Source organism: Branchiostoma belcheri, unplaced genomic scaffold, assembly GCF_001625305.1.
Source record: "Branchiostoma belcheri isolate BF01 breed outbred unplaced genomic scaffold, Haploidv18h27 scaffold38, whole genome shotgun sequence".
NCBI lineage: Eukaryota > Metazoa > Chordata > Leptocardii > Amphioxiformes > Branchiostomatidae > Branchiostoma > Branchiostoma belcheri.
The window spans coordinates 2,623,460-2,646,836 of NW_017803998.1; the positions used below are offsets into that span (position 1 = coordinate 2,623,460).

The following is a 23,377-nucleotide window of genomic DNA, read 5'->3' on the forward strand; positions in this document are numbered from 1 at the left end:
AGCTTCATTGTACCCTAAAGTGTTACCACCCTCCTCTTAATTCTCTGTATCACGTTATACAATCTGGCACCACAGTGGTCTGTCATCAACACTGGAGTGTTGGGAGTAAAATTTGAATGTCCAGCTCATCACCTTAAGGGCACATTTCTCATTAACACTGACTAGCTACCATGGACCCATAGTACCTCCCTCCTCTTAATTCTCCACAAAACCTGGCACCACAGTGGTCTGTCATCAACAGTGTTGGGAGTAAAATTTTAATGTTCAACTCATCACCTTAAGGGCACATTTCTTATTAACATTGACTAGCTACCATGTACCCTTGGTACCACCCACCTCTTAATTCTCTGTGTCACCTTAATACAACCTGGCACCACAGTGGTCTGTCATCAACACTGAAGTGTTGGGAGTAAAATTTGAATGTCCAACTCATCACCTTAAGGGCACATTTCTCATTAACACTGACTAGCTACCATGTACCCTTGGTACCACCCTCCTCTTAATTCTCTGTATCACCTTAATACAATCTGACACCACAGTGGTCTGTCATAAACACTGGAGTGTTGGGAGTAAAATTTAAAAGTCCAGCTTATCACCTTAAGGGCACATTTCTCATCAACACTGACTAGCTTCATTGTACCCTTGTTACCACCCTCCTCTTAATTCTCCCCCATCACCTTTAATACAATCTGGCACCACAGTAGTTCATCTTCAACTCAGGAGTGCTGGGAACAACATTTGAATATTGTCTAACTCAAGCCCAGAACCCACCGTAAATTTGTTCATTTTTGCTTTGATTTAATTTTGATGTTGGTATTGTTTTAATTCAGTTAAAAAAGGACTGTCACAAAAACACATAATTCACATCGTCATGATTTTGCAAGAAAGAGTAAAAAATAAAGCTACTGCAAATGTTTCAAGATTTTACATTATGAGCTACATGTGCATGTACATACTGTAAGCCTATATGTATCTGAGGCCAACTACTGTCTAGGCATAAAGAAAATCCATTCAACAAAGTTACACTTTCTTAAACAAAGCTTGCTTGTTTAAAAGTTGGCTGCACTCTCTGAAGCCCTTGTGACAGTGACTATCACAGCGGCCCTAAACCTCCCAGCTCCTTAAAAGACAAGTACAAACCGACGTGCAAACTTAACTCCCTTTCTGATGTTTTTCATTTATCATTCGCTCCCCACAGACTGCCTACAAATGGCACAGCACACATTACAAACACACTACCAGTAGTATACTCGGGGAAAATTAGTGCATGTTGAAATTTATGGCCCATAAAAATGCCTGCAGGATATATTCTCTATAGTCTCTCAGCTCTGTGCAAGCGTCCCAGAGGTGCATTAAAAGTTTGTTTGTATTGCCTTTTATGTTTCCTTGGACAATCCGAATACCACCTTTGGTGAAATGAGCCACTGTGTAAAAAGGTTCCTACTGAAAAAGAGATTCGACGAAAAAGCTGAGAATGTTTGTTGTTATCTGATATGTGTCTGAAAATGAATAGAAGTGCGATGTATGAAAACATGATTGATGCCATTCATACATGTATAAAGAATGATACCATACATGTATAAAGGAACATTCTGTAGTTTAACATTTCCATTGTATTACTCTAAGGCCTAGGAAAATGTGTTTCCAGTTTCAGTCCTGAAAAACTTGGGTCGGTAGCAAGGGATTTTCTTCTTACAATTTTTTTTATAGAATCCAGCTAAAAGATCCAACAAATGAAGTTTAAAAATGCTGTCTCAAGGACCCGTCGAGATGTTTTCTTGTGGACAAATATTTCTCCTGATTTACTAAAGAAAAAAATCCTTCTAAAAATGCGTGAAATGACATTTCAGAGGGTTTGAAATTCAGGTAGCAGATCGAAGATTTTATAGCCTTTAATACCAGCGGTCGATAAAAAAAATGTCTAGGGTCAGCAGGGTTTTGCTACAAATACAAAATGTAGGGTCAGTCAGGATACCAGAAACACAACATTTTTTTTTCCTAGACCTAAGTACATTTAACATTTCTAAGCGTGTTGATTGGCAAGAGTCATTGCCACCTGTCTCACGTACCTTGTAACCTCAGTAGCTACAATTTCAGCCACTAAGTTGGCCCTTTATACCCAAACCTGTTAGCTAATGGCCTTCATTGATCAAAGTGTCTTCAACACTTTCTACAAGAAGCCTTCGTGTAAATGCGAAAGTCAATGCCAACTACTGAACTAGTGATGCATACCGGTTCACTGGACTTGGATCCGGACTTGTAAGAATGTTTAGGTTCAAGTCCAAAAAGACCTTAAAGTCAAGAACCGAGTCCGGACTTATTACCATGAAAGACCAATTCACATACTCCTTTTCTTTCCAAACCACCTAAAACCTTCCGTAGATTGCAAAATCTTTGCTGCAAAATGAAGAAAACATTGCCATCAGGCATCGTCAAGTACCGGCCTCCATGTTATGTGGCCAAAGTTTCACCCAGACAACATTGCAAGGTTGCCAACATGCAAATTTGTATATGACATGGGTTTAGGTCCGGACTTACAAGTCCGGAACTGAACCTAAACTTCTGGACTTGAATCTGGACCTGAACATAAAATTGGGTTTAGGTATGCATCACTAGCTCTCACAGTCTCAGGCATGTGAAAATACCAATGTCAAGGTAAGTTTCTGTAGGGAGAATTCAAACTCAAGGTATGCTTCAACAGTCAAGTTCATACTACAGAACATGAAATATCCATACTTTGGGTCCCAGGCTGTTTTTCAGGTCGCTGATCATGTACCCGACTGGACTGATGTAATTATTTTTCAAAGTGAACTTTTGTTACCTTTCTTGCAGTGAGACTTCATAAGTTGGCCTTAGGCCACACCAATTTATTTTCTTGGTTAACGGATTCGCTGCTTCATTTTTTTCTGATTTGCAAATAAAAATAAAAATTCAGAATCAACTGCAAAATGCTCATATTTTTCCCTGAACAGTTGAAAACAGTCCTTTTCTTACTACTTGTTACAGTCATTCCATCTTTCAATGCAGTAGTATCATTAAAAGTTCAAAATTCATTCTTTAAATTTTGAACCAGCCTGGTGTGCTGACTTAATGGCTCCTATCGTACCATTTTGGGCCATAATAGAATGCCTAGGCCTGTTTTTACTTTTATTTTTTTTCGCCCTGTCGCTTCATATTTTTTCTGAAAAAATCCGAGAACCAACAAATTAAATTGGTGTGGCCTTACTTTGACTTCTGTGTACATGTATATATTGTATACCACTGGGCTGCCCTTTGTGATCTTTTGGGGTTCTCCAGAGTACAAATGTAACTTCTATACATGTATATGCATTTCTTGGACTACACATTTAACATTAACATTGTGTTAATGCCTGTATTAATGCCTGTGTAAATAAATGTAAATAAAAGTGTAATGAATTTGCATGTACAACTGGACGTAATTCAGCCTTTGGCTGCAAAGTCCACGTTTTTATGAATAAAACACCATTTGATTGATTGATTGATTGATTGATTGATTGAAGATTAGACCATTTCAACTTACCAGTCTGAATTTGAGTCTGGTTTGGATCTCCTTCAATAAGATTGAAATTGCTACAGATTGAAGGAAATATTGTCTTTTTGTAGAACAAACAGATAACATATACATGTATATTGTAAGCCCTGCATTTCTGTAACAACTAACTTATAAGTTATAGAACAAGAAATCAGCGATTTCAGTCTTCGGGGAAGTATTTTGGTAAAAAACTTGTTGACAGAATGTCTAATACTATGAAAAATCATATATGTTTAATTATATTTTACCAATACCAGTGGAAAATCCCCTAGACCCCCCACACACGAAGTCCCTCTCACATCTCTATCCTCAGACCCACCAAGTATGGTAAACCTCTGACCTACAGTACAATAGTGACAGGAGATCCACCCCACTCTGTCTCGGCAACCTTTACCCCGTGAAATTTAGCAGAAAATTAACTTTTGGGCAGAATGGCCAGCAGTACTTGGTGGAGATTGTTAGGTGCAGGGAGGCAATAGATTGCAGAGATAGCAGTGGTGATGGAATGGTCCGCTCGGATGGCTTCAACAATACTTCATTTTTCCTTCAAAACATGGTTGTCTGAGTGAGGGTATTCTAAATGGCTAACAATGTCTTTTTTAAATACAAACTTAAAGCTGCTTCATGTAACATTAGGATGATACAAAGTCTTCTGGTCATATCTTTGCAAAGTACATGTAAGTTGAATCACTATTCAATTGCAAATAAGTTTGTTAGCCATGTTTGTTTACATTCTGGTATTTTGTGGTGGTACCACAAACTGAGTGTGGATCTTGTGGGCTATTTTAGCGCCAACCTTAATATAAGAAATGTGAGATACACGGTTCTCAGTGAAAAAGTCAATGCGAAAATGATGTCACCGTGAAAGTTTCAAGATTTACAGTATCATTGAATATGAGTAAGATAACATTAAAAAATTGAAAGGGTAAAAAGATGTACAGGTTATTTTTTACTTTGAGATTCTAACCAAATGGTTGCGCTCTTGTTGAAAAACGTTTCTGTCTTGTTGCGTGTCTGCCTGCCAGACCACCACTCAAGTCTCAAACATCTTAATGTTCGCAAAAAAACTTCATCCTCAGCCATCCGCGCAGATCATTCCAGCGGTTTTCCAATTCTACACTCGGTTTATTGATTTTATCAGAGCTGCCGAAATAACTTGGATGAAATAGCAGACACTTCCTTCCCGAGTGAAGCGAAGCAGAGCGTTCAAGGTCACTAGAAGGTCAGCCATGGGGGATGCGAGCGCACCTGACACCTGGCGAGAGGGAAATGTCACCTTCAACTCGTCATTTACATGTCAGACTTATCACAACAGAACATGGCCTGATGAAGGCTTTTAAAAACAGTCTTATGGGAATATAAGCACTGTCATGCAACGAAGATGCTCTTTGACATTCATAAACCTGACGAACAAAAAACAGACCTAAGCAAATGACTGTAAAATAGCTTGTTTTTCATCAGGACAGAAACAGAAATTTGAAACTTCAGAATCAAGCTTTTTAAAAAGAGCCTTACATGTAGTGCTGTGGGAATTAAGCACTGTCATGCAACGAAGATGCTCTTTGACATTCATAAACCTGACGAACAAAAAACAGACCTAAGCAAATGACTGTAAAATAGCTTGTTTTCCATCTGGACAGAAAACTTGAAACTTCAGAATCAAGCTTTTTAAAAAAAGCCTTACATGTAGTGCTATTGGAATTAAGCACTGTGGTACAAGGAAGATGCTCTTTGACATTCATAAACCTGACAAACATAAAAAAAAACTTTTTAGGGCAAATGGCAGTAAATAGCTTCTTTTCATGACAGAACTTGAAGCTTCTGTTGAAGCCATTTTAAAACAGAATCTTAATGAAGCTCTTTGGCAATTACAAGATGCTCTTTGACATTCATAAACCTGACAAACATAAAACAGACCTAAGCAAATGGCAGTAAAATAGTTGTTTTCTATGATGACTTCTAACACGGAAAGCCTTTAAAACCAGCCTTACATGTTGATGTACAGAATTTTAGCACTGTCGAACAACAAGGATTTCTTTGACATTCATAAACATGAACGTAAAACAGACTAAAGGCAAAGCAATGGCAGTAAAATAGCTTGTTTTTCTCATTGATTGGCACTTTGGGAAATAACCTTTACACAGATTTACTGTTGTTTCTCTGTTCATGGGAGGAAAGCCAGGTGACAACACAATCTCAGATTCTAAGACACAACTGGGCACAATTAATCAATTTTGTTTGCTAGCTTCTAATCCTGGAGGCTTAATTGATTTATTTGTTTACCAAAAAATATTTCAATCTATTAAATTTCGTAAGTTATTTTACTCATATCATTTCATGTTAGACACACTATATGTATCCCTTGGTCTCAAATAAAATGTTATAATATATATAACACATAAAATTATGTGAATTATTCCAATAGATGTACATGTAAGTGTAATAATAACTTAAAGGTAATATACATGTACAACTTATGTGTAGCTCATGTTCAAGGTACTATACTTTTTTTCAATAAATACTGATGTATCCTCTTTAGAAAGTCATATTTTTCTGGAAACAACTATGCTGGTCCTCAGTCATTCTAAGAATTTAACGAAAACCTAAAAATACTTCTGGCAAGAGTGAAATCTCAGGTTTCTTGTTTAAATTAAAGTTGTTCCACTTGGTACAAAAACATTAGTCCCAATGACAGTAAAATTGTGAGGGTAAAAGTGCGTAAACCAAGTCAACCACAAACGTTTTCCACACGTCAGATATTCAGCAGAAGGGCTTCAGAACAGTCATAAGTATTCCAACACCTTGGTGTAATTCCAACACCTTGGTATGGGTTCCTTTCCGAGCCATTACTTGTGACCAAGTTGTAGACGGGACGGACCATCAAGCCTGCCATCCGAGCGTCTGCATATATGACGTGGTGCAAATTGAAAAAGGATACATCAAGGCAATATGATCGTTGGCGTGACATCATTTAGACCACGTGAGCACCATTAGGCCCCCTTTACACTTGACAGCAATCGCTGAGCGACAGTGGAGCGACCAAAATTGGATGTGTGTGACCCTTGATTTTATAACTGGCATATTAAACAATGCTAATGTTTGGATATGTAATTAGTAGACAACAAAACACACAAAACAAGAAAAGAGTTGTTCTTTTTTCTTTTTTTCTTTATCTATAAAATTCGCTGAGCAATCTGTGAAATGTTTGGTCCTTCAGTGGTCGTAAAAAACTACATGGTCCTACTAGTGGAAAGGGGGAGTTAGTAAGAAATAGAGCTTGCATCACGTGTACAGATATGCAGGCCCAAAACAACATTTTGACCTTTATTTTCTAAGTCTATATAGCTGTTAACAGTATGTTAGCCTTGGTACTTGGTACATATCTTTTTGGTATTTTGGTATCTACAATGTAAGGAATGAAACGAAACATTACACTAGCCAGCCAAATAGCATAACTGGTAGCATGTACCAACAATAACGTTGACAAGACTATTGTAATAAAGGATATAATGTAACCTTAGCTTCTTTTGGTTCCTGTTGTTTTTCTGTATGTATTCCCTACAGCTGTAAGGTACAGCATGACTAAGATGTATATGACAGGTGCTGTCCCCAGTGGGACAATGTTGTTGACAGTATACAGAGTAGCTGTTGATGCCACATTTTGGTCACATTCCAAGCAACATACACAGACACTGACAAGACATCCTGACATGCCACAAACTCTTCAACCATCTTCAAAACATTTCAAACACAGGACACTGACTGTGCAAACCATCGGATGCTCTTAAAATTGCTTTTACTTCTGCAGTGGTAAATTAATTTCAGGATATGACGGAAGAGGAGGTTTTTGTGGGGTTTGAAGTTCACAGTTCTATAGTTGGTACAATAGAAATACAAAACATACATGTAGAAATTTGATATGTCATGATTTCAACACTGTGAAAAGATTGAAAATAAAACTGCCGAAACACTGAAATTTCGGCAAATATGCACAATTTTGTACCTTTGTAGACCAATTTTACCCCATTTTCAATCAGTTATTGGACTTTTTCCAACCTCTGAGGAAGAATTTTGAGCAGCCCTTCCCAACCAGTCATGCATTTTTCTGGGTGACTTGCTTTTAAAAGCTCGAGGTTAAGCCAGAACACTGTTTTGAGAGAAGACACCTGAAGTTCAAAACAAGTTTAACCATGTGTGCCTTCTCACCACTCAAAGGCTCCTTGTGGAACCGAACTGTGGTTGCTGTTTCAGAAGATCGGTGTCAAGGTCAACACCACGTTAAGTGGGTCTAGTGACATAAACTAAGCGGCGCTGTGGTGGTACCACTACAGGGACAATAGAGCAAGATGTCAAGGCTCTTATGGGGGTTTGGGACACTCTGGAATAACATCATGGATTATGAGAGGTGTAGGAAAGAATCCATGGCTAACAAAAAAGTCAATTTCTCTCATTCAAAATTTTTTGGCCAAAACTTTCACACAGCAAGGTGCAAAAACATACATATTTTGGGCAAAAATAAAGCTGCTAAGATTTATATATTTCCGAAATATTACTGAGAAATGCTGACCAGTTTCAATATCTCTTTCCGTCTGTTAATGTTGCCCCTGTGGCATATGGTCCATTCCTTAGATCAAAATGGGACCTGAATGGTCACTCTGAGTTCGTAAAGTCCAGTGCCTTGGGACATGGAATTGACCATCCATGTGTCTGGGTGTGAAAGAGGCCAAGAAATCGATGAAGGTGATAAATATTTGATGAACAATATTTCCTAGCTGTCCTCAGGGCTAAAAAATCGGTACTTGCTGAAATATTGACGAGACTTCGAGGAAAATTAATTGTGTCTTGTAACGATGACCACACAGATATTTGCTGTACTCTGTGCGTCGTTATTGTCCACATAATCAACATAATCAAAGCTGTGTACAATATAAGATGAAAAAACAAGAGTTCAGAGATCTCAGAACTCCATGAAATATTTACACATTGTGTGGTGGTAAAGTGTCATCTTCTCATTTACTACGGTGTGTACAGCTACTTCAAGACTTTCTTTATTATATGCAAGGGAAGCATCACCAGCTATCAAAGAGGTCATGCAATGATAAAAAATAGTGAAAACATCGTGTGCTATGAGATGTACATGTAAATGTAAATGTTTGTTAATGTTATGCCTTCCTTTCAAGTTGGGACAGACTGAACCCAACTACATTGTGTATATCCATTACAACCTGGCCTAAGGATCATATGGAAACACAAACACACACACACACACACACACACACACACCAAAAACAATACCTCCATTTTTCATGGAGGTAATAACGAAATTAGAACTGCACTGCTATCCGAGCATGAATTGATCGGTATTTCGCAGATTTGTTAACAGCAGTATTGATGGATTGCATTGAACCTTAACTTCCTTTATTGGCTTTGTTCTTCCTTGTTGTAACAAGCCGTCGAGATCAAAACAACATTTCGTAACTAAAATCTCTGGTGGCTATACAATTTTTCAGTAGCAATCATCCGACGCTGCAACACAACTCCATAAAAATACGCAAAAGGAAAAGCAATTATGTAGTTCCCCACTGTGGTTTTATAGAGGACCATATGGGCATCATACGCTTGGTGAGTAAGAAGCAAGAATTATGACACCATTAATTTTGCCTTCAAGTGTAAGATTATTGGAAAGGCACGCAGTTTTGGAACAAAAATGTGACATGAATTCATTACTTCATTTCAGGGAAGGTCATTAACTTTTGCTGATGATAATTCTCACAGAATAAATATTTACCATTATGGCTCGTATGCAATGAATATTAAAGTGTTTGCTATTACCCGTAAATTGCATAACAGTCTATCTTTAAAACTATGGGTAGTTCTTTATTCTCAATTGCTGTTAAGGCAAGAAATCGGAAAGAACACTTCTAATAATGGAGGATGACTTCTATAACGTGAAAATGTCATACCCTCCGCTGCATTTGTTACACTTCAATGCAGCTTTCGCTCCTCTGATTTCTTGAATGTCAGTATTGGAAAATGTCGCCTTTTTTTGCTAAAGAGGGGTCGCAACATAACTGTCAGATTGATACGGCCTTTCCAACGTATGAAACTTAAGTGGATGGTAAAAAAATGGAGATAGATCTCAATTCTCAAACCAGTTTAGCTGACTGAAGAGCTAATCTTGCGTTGGTTGCAACCAAAAAGGTAGACGCAAGATACAGTGTATACATGTTGTTGTTTTTTTGTACCAGGGGAATTCCCTCTAGTTTCTTAATTACACAGATATAATGAACAGTAGGCTTAATGACCTGTCCTAGGGACTGCAACCCTTTCCAGTAGCACACGCCATTGGGATTTGAACTCCCAACCTTTGGGTCCAGAATCAGGGTCACTAACCACTGGACCACCTGCACTACATTTTGGGGAAAACAAGCATCACCATCTGGCTAGGTACGCTTCACTCCAACACTTCACAGATTGTTTCTGGACAGATTGCAATGAAGGATTAGGTGAGGGTGAAGACATATAGGAAATCTATACACAACACAGCATGGGTTCCCACCAAGGTCGGAGGGTCTACAAAGGGATACAAAAACACCTTTCACTAATTGTTTAACCTCTCACATTCTTGTCTTAATTTGTATAACTTCACACTAGTTTCTATGACGAATCTACATTGCATCTCATATAAACTGTGACAGTATATTAGTTTTTATGATATTTGACAGAATTATTATTGAAAGACTTGAAACAACCATTCGTAATTCAAAAGTACAGATCTATAAACCAATATGGTAACAACAAGGGCTCTGTCGGGGGTTTTAAAATTGTACTGCGATGCATGGGTCATCACATACTGATTAATTCCACTGAAGGCAATAGGCACTAGGGTGGGGCAATCATCCGGCAATCAGTGCAAGGCTGGGAGGATCAGAAGATCACCTCAGGCCTAACAAAATCAGTTCTTAGGTTCCAGACATCCTGGTGTTCATTTTTGTCCTAAGGAAATGTACATGTACCTGCTTGAGTTTTATTATAATAGCATTGTATAGTCACTATGGTTTAGAAAATGCATCATATTTGAGCATTCTACACTAAAATGAAACATGGTTAGAAAATATTATACGTTTCGAACACTTTCTAAAATGTCCAGCAAAATGTCTAAATGTCACAATGCACTAAATGTTAAATAGCAACTTAGGTTAGTTAAATGGAATACTATTTGAGTACAATGACCATTATTATTTAAGACGAAACAAATTGGGGGAAAATTTTCCCTGCAAACATGTATCATCTTTCTTAATAATCTTACAGAAAATAGAATGAGAAATATTGAATGAGAACTTGTAAATATTCATTTTCCTATATACATAATACATTTACATTGTACATATATATGCACATTGCAAAAAATACTAATTATGGTTGGAGTAAGAGTAATTATACTAATAGACTGAGTCTCTTGGTTGGGAACCTTGAGTTGTTGGCTACATGTAACATGTCTTCTCTTGTATCCAAACATATATCAAAGTGACAAATAGTGCTGCATACCGGTTCACTGGACTTGGATCCGGACTTGTAAGAATGTTTAGGTTCAAGTCCAAAAAAACCTAAAAGTCAAGAACCGAGTCTGGACTTATTACCATAAAAGACCATTTCACATACCCATTTTCTTTCCAAACCACCTAAAACCTTCCGTAGATTGTAAAATCTTTGCTGCAAAACGAAGAAAACATTGCCTTCGGGCATCGTCAAGTACCGGCCTCCATGTTATGTGGCCAAAGTTTCACCCAGACAACATTGCAAGGTTGCCAACATGCAATTTTGTATATGCCATGGGTTTAGGTCCGGAACTGAACCTAAACCTCTGGACTTGAATCCGGACCTGAACCTAAATGTGGGTTTAGGTATGCATCACTAGTGACAAATCATATTTGTTTTTTACGACAGCATAATTGCTGCAGAGGCCCTAAAATATGAAGATCCTGGATTGGAAGCGTCAGGCCAGGCCGAGATTTGCGGCCACCGTCATTGAATTAGAGCGGGAGGCCTGTGGTTGTCGATATCACTTCTCCGTGCTAGATGGATGGATAGTCTGCGGTAGTGGGTCCAACAAGGGTCAGGAGACGGAAATTAAAATGTGCCCATTTTTGGGGGGATTAGTACTTCTAACGGTTCTGATTGGAAATCTACAGTAGTTAAAAGAGATTATGGATTTTGCTGATGGTTAGCTTTGATTCATAGATGAGTGCATGATTCATTCTTCATTTTTACAATCATTCAACAACTTCTGTTAATGAAGAGCTAGTATACTGTAAATGCATTTACTTTTGCAATGGGTTTTACTTTGAATTTGCATTTTTGCAGTGTTCGGTCTTCACCTTAAACCATTACAGACACTGCAAATAAATGTTTTGCATTTCTTCTGCACTACAGAATTGTTTTAAACCTCCTTTTCTGTCATGCCATGAAATAAAATCACTGCTAAATTAACTGCACTTACAGTAAAACTTGAAACTTTTGTCCAAAGTGGGGGCCTAACATTTTGATCCTGTAAAGTGCATTGACCCAGCATACACCATTAAGTAATTAGTAGTAGCCAAGACAAGAGCACATTTTTGCTATTAGTAATTAGGGACAGATTAGTTCATTCCCAATAGCCAGGGGACTAGCATTAATAGCTGTCCAACTTTCCAGAACAGGTGAAAACTGTAGAACTATCAACTTTCCCTTTCTGACAATACTACTACTCATGAACCAGGTATGGATTTTCTGCATCTAAATTGAAATAAACTAAGGGACTTTCTTAATTTAAATCCACAATATACTCCCTTACTTTTAGTAGCTATACAATTTTGTGTAATGGAGCAAATTCCCAATCATTGTCTTCAATGACATTAATGTCTTGTTAAAAAAAAGCAGTGATTGCTAATGGGTTGTTGCGTGAGATTCGGATATTAAACATTGACAGCTTGGTGGGTTATTGGTGGGATGACCTAGAAATGCAGGAGTCTGGAAGAAATTAACTAGGCATACACACTTCTAAAAGCTATTAAAAGTTCTCGCAAACTCTTTGCTGTTAGTTCATCTGTGGAAAAAAAAGGACTGTGGACACTGATATCTAGATTCTACTGTATCAACCTAATCTCCAAGCAGATGTTGGGTGGACCAAAAAAGTAGATTCTGATATATCTGTATTGATGGTATAACTGCCCTTCAGCATAACACAGCAGCAGCTGGTTGTGCTACACTGATATGCTGGCTAGTTAGAAAACTTACCACTTGTCCACCCTATCATCTGCTTGGAGATTAGTATTGCCCAGTACTATCACAGTATCAGCATTTTAAAAGCTAATTTTGGGATCCTGGCCACAGGATTTTCAGAAATTCTGGGACATAGTCCAGTCACCTGATGACTAACACTAGAATATTTTAGGGTATGCCCTGCCAATTCAACCCTTTGAAAGCAAACAAGAAATCAGAGATTTCAGACTTCCAAGAAGTGTTTTTGTGAATGTAGATGTATTATATAGTCATGGGGAAATACCCTTATGAATTTAAATCATAGAATGGATTACTCATATGATGTAACTTACTCCAATATTACACCATGGTTTATGTTTCATACCATCATTGCACAGTACATACTCAAGTTCAAAAACCATCTTAGTATAATGATTTTCTTTGGCACACATAGTACAAATATTCCATCAGCCATAGAATTTCATTGTCAGTGAATGCCATACACCCTGGATGCATTTCTATCTTACACATAATGACATTATCAGACCCACTATAATACTGTATTATACAGTATTGTAAAACTTAAAGGGTCCATTTTGGTTACATAGAACACTTGGCTCAACAAACAAAAGAGAGCAGCCTCCACAATGAAAGGCTGTCAAAACTCAGAGAAATGTTTCAATCCGAATGAAATAACAGTGTTCTATTACAAAAGCAACACAGCTGTCCCAGAAGTAAGACACGTACATGAACTAGTAAATGACTTTCATACTTTAGGGACAAGAAGTTATCTCGAACCCCCTCTAAATTACAGAGGTACAGGAGTTACAAACCGTCCTAGTCGCAGCTGTGATCGGCCATTATTATCAAATTACCCACTATAAAGACTGTTAATAAGGCCCTGCTATTGGAAATCCATATTCTACCTGAAGAGGCAATCTCGGCAAACATCAGGCTGGGACAGGTATAATTGGTTGGAATATTCTCGTTTTCTTTGTTCGCATGTTGTGATACGTTAGACACATTAATCTAGACATTACAGGGGTTTTTCTAAACAGGGGAATAAGGGAGCTGCTCCCTCATGTAACCAGCCAGCTCCCTCATATCAATTTTGAAATTGAACCCTATGTGGCTATTTACACACCATTTCGTCTTTCTCAAAACAATCTTTTTCCAGTAAAGATGTAAAAACAATACAACAATGCATTTTAGCAATACAAACTGTGTTACTCTTATTAAAAAAATCCCCCCTCGGTCACTTCGCTCCCTCACCATGCTTGCGATCTGCTCCCTCATGCTAAATTTTTTCTAGAAAAACCCCTGCATTATACCATGGCTTGGCTGTTATTGTGTCTACTAAAAAGAATGTTGAAATAATTTTTCTTTTTTGCATTTGAATAGTGAGAGTTCAAAAATATACATTGATATGTGCATGATTACATATTTCAAAATTGAGGAAATCAAATCTAAATGTCATTTATTTCTGCATTTTGACTTGCAAGGTTATTGTGTCAACTAAAAAAGAATATTGAAGAATTAAACAGAAATATGGACATGATTATATCTACAGTATGCTGGGTTATACATTGTAGTTTGAAATTGAGCAAATGAAATCTTGATGTCATTTATTTCTGTATTTTGCCCTTCAACTTCAAGGTTATTGCATACATGTATAATGAAACTTTATTTTTTTCTTTCATCTGAACACTGAAGGTTACAAAAATGAACAGTAAGAAGTGCGTGATTACATCCTTGATATTGTACTATTTTAGAATTGAGCAAATAAAACGTTAGCGCCATATATTTCTGTACTTGCCCTGCAGAACACTCAACATTGACACTGAAAGCAGACAAATAACCATCTTCGACTTGCAGCCAAATAAATTGATACCATGTGTCCACTCCTGTTCGGAATTAATGAATTTTTCATGGATTTAATGATACCTGGAGGCTAATAGTCCAAGGACAAGTCGGCTGAATTAGACATGCCTTTCTGCGAAATAATTGATGACTTTTGGATCCAAAGTAATCCCTAAACGAGCTTTTAGGATATACAAAGCAAAATGAAGTAGAATATGTCTTGAAGGCATAACTTGGATAATTTAGAAGGGCTAAATCTTTTCATCATCAAAATTGCTTTCCACACAGCTTATCCTTTTACGTTGGCTCACACGTTGGCTGTGGAGCTAATAAAACGCAGTATCACTAAAACCCCCATGTTGACCCTCATAGCAGCTAAGTGCACTTCAAGCCATCAGAACTGTCTGCAAATCTGTCAATCATTCTTCCGCGGGACACGCGCCCGAACATCGGCTGGAAATGGCACTTGGCGGGTGGAAACGTTGAAAATGCTGTGTTGCTATGTTTGGCAATAAAAAAAAACTTACAGGACAATGCGCTTGTAAAAAAACATAACGCAGCAGGCAAGGAAGAACCGCTACAATCCGATACACAAGCCGATACACATCAAGTTCCAACATCTAACAACATGCCGCTATGTGTATAATTTCAGTATCTGCTTTATAAGCTACGGCAAAGTCTTTGACTCCTTGTACGTACCTGATATCATAGACAGGGTGCTGAGGAAGACGAAGATTGCCACGGCGGCTGTTCTCATTTTGACGGTCGGCCTCGCTAGATCTCGCCGCTGGCGGGAATCCCAGTTGAAGCGCGCGGACTTGTGATGCTCAAACCCGCCGAGGAACGCGTGACGTGCCCGGCGCTTGACTCACTCGATGCGCTGCTATTGAACGATTTCTCGGCTCGCGGGACCTCAACACTTCGCTAACAGGGGCGGCTACTGTCTAGTCGAAAAATCTGAGCAAAACTTTCTTTTTCCTGAGGAAAAAAATCGCTGGAAATGTTGAACAAACAACTCTCTCCTCTCAGTTGGAAGTCTTCTGTCGTCTGACGGCCGCGGTCCTATTTATGGCCTGAACCACTCAGCTGCGGGGGTGGGCAGGACGGAAATGCGTCTGTAAAATACGCACAGGGCGGGGGGTTATGGGAGAATCTGGACCCCACGGGACGATACCGTGAGAGCATTGCTGCCAGCGTTTTGTTTATTTATGCACGGCTTCCCGCCATTGCGTTATTTCCCCCCTCTACTATCTAAGGAAAAAGGTGACATTCGATGCATCCGAAATGCCAGAGATCGAAGTCCAGATACACTTTTCACGGGTCGTTAGCACCTATGCGTTCTCCTTCCAGCACCATTCCATCACAAGATAGATGTATGATAGACAAATTGATGATAACCATATGTAGCACTTGATGGCGGATAATCTTTAACAATGCAAAGGAAAAGGACGGCTCACACGCGATTCGAACATCAAAGCTAGTCGTTGTCTGCATATTTGGCGCCCCAAGCCATTCCAAACGTCCAAACATGCACCTGAGCTTCTACTGTCCTGAGGTTTCGGAAAAATTAAAGGGACAGTCCAAGAAATATAGTAGGGGAGGGGTAATAATGACTTCGCGAAGTTGTTCGGTCAACAGAAATCTCTCTGGGTCTCTCATTCTCTCTACCCCTCTCTCTTTTTATCTATCTATCTTTTCGTTCCCTGATTTACCCCCATGTAGTTTCTTTTCTTTTTCCCATACACCCTTCCTTACGGTTATTCCTGATCCACCCCTAATGTTGTGGTAACCTGTGCGTGACTTTGACAGTGAGTGTCAGTGCGTTACAACCCACAGGTGATGTTACGGGCAATCCGATTGGTCGGTCCAACATGGTCCTACTGGGATGTGTATGGAAATGTATAGAGGACAGGTATGAGATCATTACTTACTTAGTTTATTTTTCCGGCCACTGTTTTCATGAGATAAATTACATATCTGTTTTTATGAGATCGTTCGAAGTCAAATTGTTCATAGGATTATCATAATTGATCCAGCAGAAAATATTGCTTGGACTTTCGTGTTTTAGTCTGTTATGGTTTCCCCCTTTTTTTCTAGATTAGGAATGATATCATCGAGTTATGCGAATTCACATACCAGAGGTCACCTGCAATTCCATTACCTTCCGCCGCGTTCCGTATGATGAGAGGTGTTTCCTATTTTTACGTCGACCCGTCAATCGGTCTGGTATTTCGGTACCGTCTTTATCACTTTGGCAGTCAATTTTCCTCAGAAGACTAGAATGTCAAGTGGACGATCAACAAGACAGGAGACACAAACCACTTTCAGCCGGTAGTTCACGGAAATGACATTCTCATGAAAAGGGTAGAGAAGATGCAAACGATTTTTCTTTTTTCCCGCCCTTTTTTTCATCACCGCACACTGTTCAAAACATAGCCACAGTAAATAAAGAAACGTATCCTCCTAGATTCTAAGTAGCCACAATAACGAAATATATTACGGTCATCGGGACTAGCAAAAACCATCGTGCAGTACCAGTACAGGGAGGAAGAAAGAGAAGTAGGCAACGGAAAAGATGGGTGGTGGGCAGGGGTGGTGGGGGTTGGGGTGGTAATATCAAGGAATGTAATCTCCAAGCAGATCCCTCTCGGTGGCAAAAAGACAGTATCCATTAGCCAGAGAAGATCCGCGGCCACCGATGGTGGGGATCAGGACAAAAAAAACGGCCATATATAAAAAGGTAACGATCATTCCCCCACAACCTCTGCTTGGAGAATACAAGGAATGGACCTCAACACTTTGTGACACGTTAACACCCGAAGGCCAAAGTGATTGCAGGGCGGAAAAATTGAATTTTCATAGTCAATTTTCTGGTTATTTTCTTTTACGCAGTAGGTAGGTGAAGATGTGATGTCGCTAAAGGAAAAGGGCTTGTTTTTTGGTTGTTTTGTTGTTGTTGTTGTTGTTTGTTTTTCATATCGTGGGCTGGTCCTAGCTATTTATTGGTGGCACCAAAAAATAATGGGACTCCTCACGTTACTTGTTTCAAACGCTTCAAGTATGAAATGATGGCGAAAATGTGCAAAGAAATGCAAGCAGAAAATTTCAATATCAGACAGATTTCCTTATTCAGAATACTAGTACATGTACTGGTATTCCTTGTTTTGCCACCTTGAAATTGCTTTGGGTGCCTTTAGTAAAGAACAACAAAAATCCGAGAAGAGTATCTGGTTGTCAGATCTTCTGTGGTGCCCTAACGGCCATGGATGAAATGAGACTAGACACCTAGTGCTGTTGAAGAGATTTTAGCTCTCTTTCCAGCCCCATTCTGTATTATCTCATGATGATCACCGGGATTTCCCTGCAGCTAAAAGTCACCCTTCACTGCTATCACACTGACGGACCTAATCTTAAACTTTTATCCCCGAGCCAAGTTCTTTCTTCTCTAAATCGCCGTGGGTACACTTGACCGACGGTAGCATGGCGTTATTTTTGTTGATGTATCTCCTGTACTGGCCTGGCTGACCGTTGAAGCTACCATATCAACACTTTTATCTAGACGTGCTATTGATTTTATACACGGAACCGTCCACTGCTGCAACCCAAGCTCGTGCAACTTTCCTTTGTGTTGGGATTGAAAAATAAATCAGTAGTGTCGTCTGATAGGCGGCGGGAAACATGTAGAGAGTTTCGCGTCAAATCTCGATTGTATAATATTGAAATAAAATCTTAAAGTCACAAAATAGGAAGTCCCGGTCCAGAAAAAAGAGGAGCCGCTAGCATATGTGTGTTCTGTAGTTACAAACCTATTGTTTTAAGTTGATTATCTACAACAATCGCTGACGGTTTTTTATGTTCAGATCTATTTTGAAAACCTCAACCAAGATGGCGGATAGCTTAAATAGGCATGTCATATTATGATGTCATTTTATGATGTCATTTTGACGTCTATATTGTTGCTATCATATCGTTTTATTGTTTACCTTCAAGTTTTACGGGAAAAACCTAACCCCCAAAATCACGCAAGTGGCGTCATAATGACGTCATATTACGTCATAATGATACCAAAATTGTTATGATTAAATTTTAGTAAGACACCACCCTTTGGTGATGTCTATGGTGATGTGAAGTAGTTTAGGAGTTCTCAAAAGCACACACACCCCACCCCCGTTCCAGGATGACCCAATAAGCCCGGTGTCACTGGTAGGTTAATTTTGCACGTACGTCCACTATCTTACTGTGGTCTTACATACACCTTTTTAAGTTCTAAACGTCTCCCTTCGTTGTTCATTTCATCCCTCAGTTCATTTTCATTTTTCATGCCTTGCTTTGACTCTCTATCTGACTGACGGAAGTACCACACGTGTACTGATACCCGTCAAAATGGACCGTTACATACGTGACCCCCATATACGCTTAGGCCTGCCCATCTATTTACGAGCGGCTACATGACATTTGCCCTACATTCACCAACTAATGGATTTCCGCGACTTTTCAATAAATTTCCGCAATCTTAGATTTTGCATAGTCTCCAATCAGGCTCCGTGAGGCTGTTGGAGGCATCCAAGACGATTTTAGGGCAGTAAAACTGAATTTTCAAAGTCAATTATCTGGTCATTCTTTTGATGTAGTAAGTTGAATCTATCCGTTTCATTTACCATACTAATATCTGTGAGGCAAAAATACGATGTCGCTGACGGAAAACGGTTACCTGTTTTGTATCATAGGCTGGTTGTGACTTTTTATGGTCGGTACTACAAAAATAAAAGGACTCCTCACGTAGCTTCTTTTGGGCTTTTTCAAACGCTTCAATTATGAAATGATGACCAAAATGTACTAAGAAAAGGCAGTATTAAATGCCAACATTTCCTCACCCTAGATTTTGTTTTGTTTAGTTTTTCCGCACTGAAATTGCATAGGATGCCTTTAAACCTCTTCTTTCCAGCGATCAAAGGCCAGACGTTATACAATGTACATAGATGTGGTGACTGGGAGGATGCTACAGTGGGTGCGGTTATTGCATGTTCAGTAATATTGACTCACCACGTATACAACATACTTTGATGTGGCGCGAAGGGAAAGTAACACGAGCCCTTGACGTCACGCAGCCTAGCGGATGTGGATGGGACGACATGGTCCCCAATTGGGGACACTTCCTCTCAAGTGTACACAGACACAGTGACTGGCACATTTTTGTACTCTCCAAGCAGAGATTGTGGGGGAATGATCATTAGTTTTTTTTATATATGGCCGTTTTTTTCGCTACCCCCACCAACGTCGGTGGCCGGCGACCTTCTCTGGCTAATGGATACTGTCTTGCCACGTGGTCTTGCCACCGAAAGGGATCTGCTTGGAGATTAACATTTTTGGCGGGAACGACAGTGATGATATGTACCTTTATATACATACTGCCACCAACAGCTGACACAGTTAACAACCTGAATCATTCTTCCGTAGAATTTGGATATATTACAGGGCGCGGTCGCGTAGGACGTCAGACGAATTTTGATGTCGTATGAAATGTATTTTCAAGCAGGCTGAATGACAGAACCAAGTTAAACCGCCGGTAAGAATGACATCTCTCACAGCTTTCTATGAAACATGGCCGTTATTAAGGCGTTGTACGAATACGATACACGCACGACTATCCTAATCTCCAAGCAGATCCCTTTCGGTGGCAAAAGAAAGTATCAAATTGGCCAGGCAGTATCCATTAGCCAGAGAAGCTCCGCGGCCACCGACGGGTGGGGGTCAGGACACCAACAAAAAAACGGCCATATATAAAAAGGTAACGATCATTCCCCCACAACCTCTGCTTGGAGAGTACGACTATCCCGAGAACTCCCTCAGTTGTAAAACGTTCGTACGATCGTCGTATATACTCCTCTGCCAGGCTTCGGGCCTGAGGCGGCTGGAAAGAGTAGAAATCGGCCAAATAGAGAGATAGCATGCCAGGGGAGTTGGTCTGCTGGAGAGAACAGTTTGCCGCTCCCGAACCACTTTACTAGCGTGGTCTTGGCAAACGCTCACTTTACAACTGCCCTAGAACCGGCTACGCTATAGAACAAGAAATGTTAGTACACTTACCAACTTGTTACATACAACGTTAACACAAAATCAACGATTTTTTTCAATCAAGAATTGGTGGCCTACGCAAGGACGAAAATAGCGCTACCGTCCGGTTTACAAATTTGTTTACAAATTAAGACAACTTCCGTTCCGGATAAAACGTAAGGTTCAGGTAAAAGGTCCATGTGTATGTCTTCACCGTTAGACCTAGCTACATCTAAAGCCTGGCCTGGATGGCAGGCTCCGGGTCGACACATTTCTCCCTTAGGCTGGGTGAAGCCACAAGCCCCGATACCAAAGTTAGAAGTCTCTACCAGACTAACTACGCTGGCTATATATGAGAATATTTGCCAGGGGAGTTTGGCCGTCTTGGGGTTTGACAGGTCTCTTTGCTCAGAACCGAGAGGGTGTCTACGGCAAAATTTCTCGGAGCCGAGGAGCTAGCCTGTCTACTGTCGCTTTATATATATAATAGCCTCTACCAGGCTTCGGGAGGCATCTGAAAAGAGTAGAAATCGGCCAATAGAAAGATAACATGCCGAGGGAGTTTGGTTCGGGAGAGAACAGTTTGCCGCTGCCTCTCTATTCAGCCGCCTCCCGACGCCTAGTAGTAGTAGAGGCTAACTGTCGCTGGCAACAGTCTGGCACCCAGGCTAAGCTAGAAGCCCTCAAGGTGTCTTGTTTGACTCAGATCCATCCACTTCCGGGTAGCGGCGCAGTGTTTTGGGGACAACCGTCAACATAAACAAGGGGAAAACCCAAGAATTCACCCCCAGGGCACGCTGGAATTCTGACTCACGGCCGAGAAAAAACCCTCAGGACACACCAGACAGGATTTTCCTCATCAGCTACCATTGCGGGCCCCTTTCAGTCTGATCCTGACAGTATCTAGTGTTGTCTGGAATAGATAGCGGGTTAGATAACGCAGGTTTTGCGTCATGACCCTAGTTTTGTTGATGGCGGTTTGAGTCATTCGGTGATGACAGACTACAGACATATGAACTCTTTTCGAACCGTCTGGGGGCAAAAGGACAGTGATCATTTTCTACTACCCGTTACAATCAACAAACCACAAAAACGCATTAAAACCTCAAATTTAAGGGCGTCCAGGGCAACAAAACTGGATTTTTAAAGTCGATTTTCTGGCCATTCGTAGTAAGTTGAATCAATCCATATATCATTTAATAGCACACTGATATCTGTGAGGCAAAAATGCGATGTCACTGATGGAAAACGCCTACGGTTGCTTCTTTATGGTAGGATGGTTCTATCTATTTATGGGTGGTACCCCCAAAATAAAGAGACGCCACACGTAGCTTGTTACGTGTGCTATTCCAAACGCATCACGTATAAAATGATGACGTATAAAAACGTGCTGACAAATGGCAGTAAATGTCAATATCAGACAGATTTTCTCATCCAGAATATTGTTTTATTTGCCGCCTTGAAATTGCAATGGATGCCTAATCTCAGATTTAAACCAGTTTATAGGTAGCTGCCTCTGTCTTTTTTTTCAGTTCACCGTTACATCTAAGTCGCACTTCGGTAGCATCTAGTCAACATGTGCCACTGGGGTTATCAAAATGACTATCTTTTGTCTGTGATACTGAAGTTTGAAACCGTTCCAGCCGTAACGTGAACACATCAGAACGTATAAGACAGCTGGCAAATGTCCAACTTTGGTCTCTCAGCGCTACAGGACAGGATGTGTTAGAGAAAGTTGTGAAAACCCTTCTGTGTACTCTGGGTTTATCACAATCGTTGCCACGGTTCTGGGAAAGCCGACTTGCTATCGTCTACGACAGCTGGTAACTTGTTTCAAGCCATGTGTATTCGTATATTCAGCTTATAATTAGGGCCCAGTCACTTGCAATAGTGCGATCAAAATACTGAGGGCTAGGGATAGTTGCATGTGTCGATCCTAGCCTGCAAAATAAGATTCTTTATTGACACAACAAAAAAGTACAGAGACTTTTGTATGGTCTTCTACAACTTAACTAAAGATCTAACAAAGCTAAATACATGTGTGGATAACGATATCTTACGTACAGAGTATATGTATGATGTAACAATAAAGGTTAACTATTCTCTAACATTCAGCAAGCAGAGCGGTTGATAGGGGAAGATCGTTAGCTTTTCATGTATGGCCGTTTGTTGTTTTTTTTCGCTACCCCCACCAACCTTGGGTCGCTCAAGGACCCTCTCTGGCCAATGGATACTGCCTGGCCAATTTGATACTGTAGTTTTGCCACCCTAGGATCTGCTTGGAGATTATTGTAACTCTTGTTACGGAAAAGGCTGTCTAACATCCTTGTTGGCGGTTGGTTCTGTCACAGACTGCTTGAAAAATCAAAATCGGGCGACAACATTCGACGAATGTCACCGTGTTACTAACATGTTAGGGAGAAGAAATATTCAGAAAGAAACATTTACGTTTGGTCTCGGTAAAAAAAAATGCAACATTATACCAATCGCTCGCTGCACTCTCTGTTTGTATCGCTTTCTCGTCTTCAAAAACTATGAAGAATAGATCGCGCTAAATCTAAATCGTTGGCAATATTCAGGAACGTTTCATAACAGAAAATATCAGCTACCAGCATCTACTTTTTCTAATATTGTCGCTGGCGTGTCCAATTATAGTTATCTTGATGGTGG

The 23,377-nt window shown here is 39.8% G+C and overlaps 1 protein-coding gene across 1 annotated transcript in view; it reads right to left on the reverse strand.

The window, feature by feature from the left end:
- LOC109476613 (protein kinase C-binding protein NELL2-like) overlaps positions 1 to 15,742 on the reverse strand; it is a 65,783-nt gene extending 50,041 nt beyond the window's left edge. The window contains exon 1 of the mRNA XM_019777604.1: positions 15,353 to 15,742. Within this exon, the coding sequence (XP_019633163.1) occupies positions 15,353 to 15,410 (58 nt within the window). The 5' untranslated portion in view covers positions 15,411 to 15,742. The remainder of the gene's footprint in view (positions 1 to 15,352) is intronic.
- Positions 15,743 to 23,377: the final 7,635 nt, after the last annotated feature.